We start from the raw sequence: 9,462 nt of genomic DNA, 5'->3' as shown, positions 1-9,462 counted from the left end.
TGGGGCATAGAACCTTCACAGGGCCAAGGTCCTCTCCTCCCATTGATGACCGACTTGGCCATCCTCTGATATACACATGCTGCTGGAGCCCTGAGTCCCTCCATGTGTACTCTTTGGTTGGAATTTAGTCCCTGGGAGCTCTGAGGGTACTAGTTAGTTCATATTGTTGTTCGCGAAGGCTGCAAACCCTTCAGCTCCTTGGGTCCTTTCCCTAGTTCCTTCATTGGGGACCCTGTACTCAGTCCAATGGATGGCTGTGAGCCTCTACTTCTATATTAGTCAGGTACTGTCAGAGCCTCTCAGGAGACAGCTATATCAGGCTCCTGTCAGCCAGCACTTGCTGGCATCCACAGTAGTGACTAGATTTCAAAATTTGAAATGTATTTTTGTTTTATATTAAAGCTTAAAATAAATTTCAAAATGAAAAACAGATGAAAGAAAATGAATAGGCAGGCTATGGATTGAGAAAAAAATATTTGTCATTCATGTGTCTGACAAGACTTATGTGCAAAATAGATAAATAAGAGTAAATAAATAGAAAAAAATGCAAAAACTTGACCAAATTGTTAGTCCCACTGAATGAGAGTAAAGACCACTATCTAAATCCTTTGGTCAGATTATGCAAGCTTTGTTTTCTGTTCAATAGGGCTATCTCCCTAAAACAGGATTTGCAAAAATATCTTCTAACATAGGAGAAGGTAGGGTTTTTATAGCCCCCAAAATGGCAAGACTAGGAAGTTTTCAAGTGTTGGGGGATTTCCTGAGGAATTTTGGTTATATAGGAACTTGACTGAGCATTTCAAAATTATTTAACAGAATATCTTATATCAGGATGAAAGTCAGGTTATAGGGCATGAAACATGTCAAATTCCAGAAAATGGGTGAAGACCTAGTCAAATCCATAAAACAGTTTTACATTAAACAGGAATGAACTTATTTTGACCTTCTAACAAGATGGCTTTTAACCTTGACCTGGAGTCCAGCTGGCCCATCAAAACACTTAACAAAAGGAAGTGTTTAAGTAGATAATTACCAGACACTGATTATCAGGAGAAGGGTGTAGAATCACAAAGGGATATAACTATTCCCCCAACTAGAATCCAAAATAAAGGACAACAAAACAGAATGTTGTGTTTCTCTAATGTTCATAAGCATGGCTAAGGCAAGCAAGCAAAGAGAGGCTGGTAAAAATGGGGAGAGTTGAAAGGTAGATATTGATGGAAGCTGAAAGTGATGCACACATTTTGGGAAGCTGTCAAACTAGATATAGGTATAGATATAGCTAAAGCTAAGCCCATATCCATCCTGTAACCTACCAATCCACTCCTAGATACCCCAATAAAGTAAGAATCATAGATACAGAAAAGCAGTATAGATGAGTGTCCTTAGGAACTTCATTCCTGATAATCTTAAACTGGAAACAACTCACATGTCCACATAGAAGAAAATGGAAAAGCAAGTTAGGGCATATTTAAACAAAGGAATACTACCCAACAATGAAATAGCATATTATTAATATCTCAAGAACATGCTAAGCTGAAAAAGCCAAATAAATAGGTCATATGCTTCATATAAATGAAGCTCTCAAGGGGCAGCAGCTGTGTGTAGTTGTTGCCTTTGGGCCAAGAAGAGCAGAAGAAAAGGTGTGGTGAGCATGCCTGTCTCAGCTAGAGGCACATCGATGTATACTGTCAGAGCTCATCAAGTAAAACAAAATCTGCATTTTATGTAAATCATACTTCAATAACTAAAAAAATGTATTGAATGGACTTCACAACATTCTAGAAAAATAAAGGGAGTTTGAAAGTATGGTTAGAAATTACCAGGAACATATTTCATTTTAAAAACAAACTTTCCTGAGAATTATAGTGTGAGATAGTAATAGTACAATAACATGTATTCTTTGTGGTGCTTGGAATGCCTTTAAAATTAAAGATGGTAGTCTGGTTTCTTTAAAATTCTGGAAGATGGACCAGCAAGGTGACTCATCAGACAAGGGTTGTAGCTAAGGCTTGTAAATTAAGTCCCATATCTGGAATCTTCATGGTAGAAGGAGAAATATGATCCTGAGAGCTATACAAACATAAACTTAATAAATAAATGTAAAAAATAAACTAAGCTGCAGAAGACAAATTAACATGCTAGTGGCTATCACTCAGCCCACGATGCACTAGAGAAGCTGAAGCCAGGAGGGTTTCTGGGAGTAGAAAGTGGCCTGAGCTACGTATGGGGTGAGTTCCAGTATGGCCCATGCTACAGAGGGAGATCCTGCATCACAAGCAAAATAAACAAACCAATAAATAAATACAGCGTAGCCGTCTTCAGCCAAAGTTTTGTTTTTCTTTAAAACTTCTAATGCTATACTTATATGTAATTAAGTGCACATGTAATGTTTTTAACAGTGTATATAACCCTGTGTATCAAAGACCTTGTCAAGAATGTTTCTGTTCAATGAAGGAGTCAGAGAGAGGACCAACCAAAGGAGCTGAGGGGTTTGCAGTCCCATAGGACGAACAACAATATGAACTAACTAGTACCCTCAGAGCTCCTAGGGACTCAACCACCAACCAAGGAGTACACATGGTGGGACTGATTATTCTGGCAGCATATGCATAGTAGAGGATTCCAAAGTCGATCATCAATGGGAGGAGAGGCCCTTGGCCCTGTGAAGGTTCTGTGCCCCAGTGTAGGGGAATGCCAGGGCTAATAAGTGGGAGAGGGTGGGGTGGCAAGCAGGAGGAGGGGGGAGGCAACAGGGGTTTGTTCTTGTTGGTTTTGGGGTTTTATTTTTGGAGGGGAAACTGGGAAAGGAGAAATCATAAGACATGTAAATAAAGAAAATATCTAATAAAAAGAATGTTTCTGTTACCATAAACCTAATGTATTGGTCACACACACACACACACACACACACACACACACACACACACACACTGTCTGTGTAGCCATGGCTGTTCTGGAACTTACTGTATAGGCTACACTAGCCTTGAACTCCTAGAGATCCACCTACCTCTGCTCAGCACCTTCCTTTGTGTATGTGTGTGTTGATAGTCTTCCCTTGACATCCCTATATGCTCCCTGTATGCTACAGTATGCATACAGTATCCCTATATGCTCCCTTGACATCCCTGTATGTTCCCTATAGCTACAGTAAAAGCAACAACAAAATCCCAGTGTCTCTGGCACCATTAAGAGTGATAATTGTGGCAGCTGAGAAATGGTAGACCCAAAATGAAAATCACAATTAGTCTTCAGAGTTTCCTAATATAAATTCCAAACTAATACTGGTAATATGCCATAATTATATCATAGATGGGACATTCCAATACCCTTACCAACCAGAGTAAGATGAATAATAATCCCAGGAGGCATAATGACACATATGTGTAATCCCAGCACTGATGAGGCTGAGGCATGAGAATCCTGAGTTCAAGACCAACCTGAGTTATTAGCAAGATCCTGTTTCAAAATGAAAAAGAGACAAAAGAATGATCTTCCTTCTGCTGCTTTTCTGGTTATCTGGATAACCTGCATAGCTGGGTACTGTCCTGCTTAACAGGGTAGTACCTGTTTTAAGTACTCTAGTGGTAGTACTTAATAGTTCATAATAATAATTTTATATCCCATATTTCACAGTAAAAGAACCCTTAGTTAGTACTTTCCAGACTGTTTATAACAGGTACAAAATCAATAAGATGCAGGCACCTTTTTGGTTGACCGTGCTTTAAACCAGGTGACAAAGGGAGCTACAATTCATGAAGGATGTCAAAGGCAAATGCCGCATCTATTTGAAATTATAGAGAGAGCATTGATTTTTTTCTTTTTTAACAGAAAGATCTATGCTCGAATTTTAGTTTTGCTAAGATAAAAGGTTTGACCTCTTAACAAAAGTACAGTAGTAGTGATTGGGCTGATAGACTAAATCTTAGGTCACTCTTTCTTTGTTTAGTAGTAGTGTTAAATATCTCTAAGGTGCCAGTAAATATTTGAAGCAGACATAAATTATAGAAGTGGGTTAGTGTCTACCACATTTTGTTTGCATCCTGAATCCTTTGCCTTTTCTAGCTGACTCTACTCCTCTCATCTTTTCTTTGGTTTTTTGTTTGTTTCTTTGTTTGTTTGTTTCTTTTCCTAAAAGGATCAATAAATGGCACTCTTCCTTGCTGACCACTTAATTAGTAATCCAGTCTCTGTTAATCCCTTCCTGTTATTGGAGGTAATGTGTAAGTCGCTTGGAGCTTGGAGGGCGGCTCCAATGGAGTTCTTAGGATACTAGGATTGCTTGTTCTGAATCTTCACAGTTTAAAAGTTAGAGGAAAAGAAGCCCTCGGGGAAGTTTGTGCACACGATAGAGCAGTAAAGTAGGATGCACGACTGCTGTGGCATGCTTTGGTGAGACAGTAGGCAAAGGCAGGGTCTTCCTTTTCTCTCTGTGTGATAGTTCTAGATAAAACATTTCTCTTTTTAAGCAACAGAAGTGACTAAGAAGAAGAGAGAGGAGAGGAGGGAATTCTTGGTATTCACACACACACACACACACACACACACACACACACACACACACACACACACACATTTCCTGAAAGCTATAGAACTGTTGTCAAAAAGAAATATATTATCTACAGTTGCAATGTTTAGACATTTGGCAATTGGATAAAATAATTTTTGGTGAAAATAGGAAAACAGATGGACATAAATGTACAATAGGGTAGTAACTTTCATTTCTTGTACATACACAGTGAAATCATTGTAGGCAATAAATTCTTGGAGAAGTTGAGTAGGGCTTGGGTAAATGTCATAGTTTATGACTGAATACATATAAACAGGTGAAAACTCAATATGGAGAGGTAATGGTAACTACCTGATAAAGAGACTTAGAACCCTTTTCATCCCACAGGAAGGATTGCATTAGAGACATAATGGTACAATAGTTGGATTTATAAAGGTATTTTTAAAAAGATTCTGCTTACAATTTTGGCAACTGCAGATATATAAAAATAAATGCCTTTGTTCCCCCCAAACAATGTTAACTATAAAAATTTTTGACCTATAGTTTCTAGGACAAATACCAAGGTTACTTTTAAAGGTGACACTTTTAAAGGTTCATTAAAGAACACTTGACTATAGAGATTTATTGAATTGTTTGAAGACAGCATCCAAGCTAAAAATTGTTCCGAGCCTTGAAACCTTTTCTTTATGCTCTGAGTCCATCCCATGTACTCAACACTCCTGATTTCAGATTCTTGCGCCTGTCTCAATTTTCTTCTGGAACAGGGTTTTGTGTTTCTCAAGATGGCATTATCTACACAGTGTAGCTAAGGATGTCCTTGAACTTCTGATCCTTTGCCTCCACCTCCTGATTGCTGAGATTTATTCTTCCTAGGGTTTGCTAGGCAAGCACTCTGCCAACTGAGCTACATCCCCAACTCCCTTTCATGCCTTTTCTATTCTCCTGTTTCAGTCCTATCCTTCCCACTCGTAAGAAGCTTTCTGTAACAGGTTACTGCAGCCCACTTTAACAGTTCCTTCCTTCTTTTTGAATTTCTCACAGATATATTAACTTAAAACCTCATCTCAGGCTTGTTTAACTTTGGATGGCAGTCTTTGAGGCCATAGAAATTTATCTTTCTCTTTTAAAAGCAAGAAAGGGGGGGTGACAAGGAGGGAGAACGAAAATGAATGTGGGTACATGTATCCCAGGTCACATGTATAGAAGTTAGAGAGAATGTGGGAGTGGATGTGCATAAGCTGTGATACGTGTGTAGAAGTCAGAGGACAACCTTAGGTGTTGGTCTTCACTTCTGCCTTGTTTGGGACTGATTCTCTTGTTTGTCACTGTTTGCCAGGCTATCTGACAAGATTCTGTCTTCCAGGGATTCTTTATCTCCACCTCCCATCTTGCTGTAGATGAACTAGGACTGCAGACGTGTGCTGCGGAGTCTGGCTTTATGTAGATGTGAGAATCTGATCGTAGGTCCCCGTGCTCACTGGATTCTCATTTCTCCATCTACCAACTTGTCATAAGAGGGCTGGGGTTAGTTCATCTGGCTTACTGTGGATTATGGAAATGTGAGTCCAAGTCCTTGTGCTGAGTTATCCTACCCCTCGTTATGTTTCCTTATATATATTAGTTGAATGAACAATAAGCGTAATGGAAAACAAGGCATAGAGGAATTGAGGAGCAAACAATTAAGAGAGTGATAATAGATATTTAGATAAAGTTGTATTGGTCCAGCCCAATGCTTACGAGGGTGTAAGTGGTAGGCTCAGTTGTTTGCACACTTGACTTAATTTTTCTTAAGCAGAACAGTGACACAAAAGTGGGTAAGGAAAGCAATGAACTTGTGTAGAATTTCCTTCTTGGTCCTCGTACTAAGTGCCTCTGAGAGTGAGTTTTCCTGATCTGGCTCCCTAATTACATTTTGCATATGTAATTGCATTGAGAATGTGCTGGCCAGACTCCTCCTCTGTAAAACTGTTGGGACATATATCAGAAGTTAGCAATGTTTCATGTTGATAATCTCCATAATGTCAATGTATCAAATTGAGATTATTGTAGAGATCTGAAATAGCTACCTTATTTGAGAGGAATACTAGTTACTTTAAAGGTGATAAATGCATTCAAAATCTAAAGAAAGAGCAAGAAAAATAGTATTAATTTGAGTTTTCATGAGTTACTTAAGGTATTTTCAAAGATCTATAACTAAATGTAAGTACTTCTCTTCCAAATTATTATTTATTTCTAGTCATTTTGTCCTTCAAAAATCGTGAGGAAGAAAAGTATTACAGCTTATTCTCCAACTACTGGAACTTATCAATTGAGCTCATTTCCTTCTCCCACAACCCCCAAAGATCGAGAGCACAGAAACGGACCATCAAATGGTTAGTTGAACATTCTTACCACTTATGGTAAGATTTTTCTAGTTATTGGTTAAATCAAGATTTTGATTTAGTAATATATAGCTCTTGTTGCAGCTGGGTTTTCTCTCTTCTCAAGGAATTTAACATAGAAAAGGCTAGAGTGTAAATGTTACTTTGGACATAAATGTAAACTTCGTAGGCACTTCTTTTAAAATGCCGCTGCTGTTCCCTTACTTTCCCATCCATTAAATAGGAATTATGGCCTGACTGCCTTCAGCTATTATCAATTATAATGGTTACAGATATGCCCTTAACAAGCTATCCATCATGTGCATAAATTAAAGGACATATAACTCAGATACTGCCACACTGCAGTTTAAGAGGAATACTTATAAATGTTATTTTTATCCATACTGTCCATTTAGCTTTACCCACATCTAGTATATAGTTTATATAGTTTATCTTTATTGTGTTTCATGCCCTTCTTATTTTAAATGTATTTTCAAAAAAACCAAAAAAACCAAACCCCTAAAATTTTCCATATAGGATAACCTACCTATATAACCTAATTTTTATATAAAAAATATTATTCGCTTAATTCTGATATACATTTTTGTTACTCTCTAGTAGCTGATTGCTAAGATCTATATTTAAAGGCACAGGTCTCGATTTCATATGCTTAATTTTCTCCTATTGTAAGGAGTCATGAATCAGTGACATGTCATTCTCTGTAATATAAAATTTTAAATAGGCTCAAATTTAGTAAAATGTATTTTAGATATGCTGTGACTAACCTAACTCATATTTTATTGTTTAACATTTATTAGATATTAAGCATATGCTAGAATCTATACAGAAATTGGCCTCATTTTACCTCATTTATTTAATGAAATACATTATTAAATATATTAAGTTTTTTAATCTCTTTGATTTTAAGTTAACCAAATGCTTTTACCCTAAAGTTACTAATATTATGTTTTTTTCACAAAATTTATGAAAGTCTACATTTCTCTCAAGTTCTATAGTTTTTATATAGCAAATATATCTTCTTAATTAATAAAATAATAGCTTTGAGATTGTATATCTATGAAAATCTCAATAGATTTTAAATAGATACATACTCAATTTCTATATTGAAATTAAATATGGACTTAAGGGAACATTCCTTTTGCCCGTAAAAAGATTGGTCACATGATCTCCCTTGACATTTATGTGGGTAATTATCACATTATCGGTACTAAGTATGCTCTTTTTTAAAAAGTCAAACTGCAAGGGTTTCTGAGGTGCAGGCAATATCTACTTCTTGACTTATATGCTGACTACTGATTCACTCTAGTTATTAATTAAAGTGACATATGTGTTTAATTTACTCTGATAGATGTATATGTATATGTACACACATGCTCACATAACATCACATCACATATAGAAAGAAGCCTCAAAGCAGAAGTTTGTTAAGGTCCTGAATGAAATTACATTATTTGTAATCATACTCTAATCCCAATAAGTCTTCTGCATGGTTTAGAAATAAGAAAACCTAATTGTTATCAGATATTATAAGTTCCAAATTAGAAAATACAACTTAAAAAGTAATTTAAAGGGCTGGCGAGATGGCTCAGTGGGTAAGAGCACTGACTGTTCTTCCGAAGGTCCTGAGTTCGGATCCCAGCAACCAAAAGGTGGCTCACAACCATCCGTGATGAGATCTGACACCCTCTTCTGGTGCATCTGGAGATAGCTACAGTGTATTACAGCAGAGAGAATGGGGCCTGAGCGAGCAGAGGTCCTGAGTTCCATTCCCAGCAGCCACATGATGGGTCATGGCCATCTGTACAACTACAGTGTACTCATACACATAAAATAAAATAAATAAATCTTAAAAAAAAGTAATTTAAAATTTAGATGAGATCATGACCTCCTTTATATTTCCCTCTTTTAAAATATTGTTCAAAATCTAATGGGAAATTTTAATAACATCTAGAAGACGTTTTATTTCTACTTGCTTCTTAATTAATATACTTCATATTAAACCCCAAACCCATTTACTTAGACTTTGCATGTTCAAGTCTCAAAGATTGAATGTGGAGGTCAGAGGGCAACTTCTGCACATAAATTCTGCCTTCCATCTTATTTCACTTGTTTATGCAGCCAGGCTGTGCTCTCTAAGCTGGCTGGCATGTGAGCTTCAGAGCCATTCTCCTATCTCTGTCTCCTTTCTTTGGTAGGGGTACTGAGGTTACAAATGTGCACCACCACACCTGACCTTTTGCATGTATTCCTGGGACAAAACTCAGATGGTCAGGGTTGTATGACAAGAACTTTTACCCACTGAATCATCTTCTCAATCCTGCAGACCCTTCATGGGATTTTAAAAGCCGTTCACCAAGTTATGTCAGACTAGCATGTCAGACTAGCCTCAATCCTTCCCACTCTGTCTTTCAAGTGCTGGAATTATAGGGAGCTAAAATTTGGCAAGTCAGTCGATTACAATTTGGCAAATTGTCTCCTTAACTTTATGTTCTTTTCCCATACAGGAACAAGAAAACCAAGTAGCTTGAGCTCACCTGTAAGACAGGAGTCCACAGTGAAAGACAGTGATGG

The 9,462-nt window shown here is 37.3% G+C and overlaps 1 protein-coding gene across 5 annotated transcripts in view; it reads left to right on the top strand.

The window, feature by feature from the left end:
• The window catches only part of Itgb3bp (integrin subunit beta 3 binding protein), a 57,037-nt gene that overhangs the window by 20,889 nt on the left and 26,686 nt on the right, over nucleotides 1-9,462 (top strand). For 4 of the 5 annotated variants that reach the window (XM_031377933.1, XM_031377934.1, XM_031377936.1 and 1 more), the window contains one exon: nucleotides 9,396-9,461. Coding sequence is in view for 1 of the 5 variants with exons in the window: in XM_031377932.1 (XP_031233792.1) it covers nucleotides 6,747-6,882; nucleotides 9,396-9,461 (202 nt within the window). In the remaining 4 variants the exon portion in view is untranslated. Of the gene's footprint in view, nucleotides 1-6,746; nucleotides 6,883-9,395; nucleotide 9,462 lie in introns of all 5 variants that reach the window. The other variant, XM_031377932.1, reaches the window with a different exon arrangement.

Source organism: Mastomys coucha, unplaced genomic scaffold (assembly GCF_008632895.1).
Source record: "Mastomys coucha isolate ucsf_1 unplaced genomic scaffold, UCSF_Mcou_1 pScaffold18, whole genome shotgun sequence".
Lineage (NCBI taxonomy): Eukaryota > Metazoa > Chordata > Mammalia > Rodentia > Muridae > Mastomys > Mastomys coucha.
This window is presented reverse-complemented; position numbering and strand designations above follow the sequence as displayed.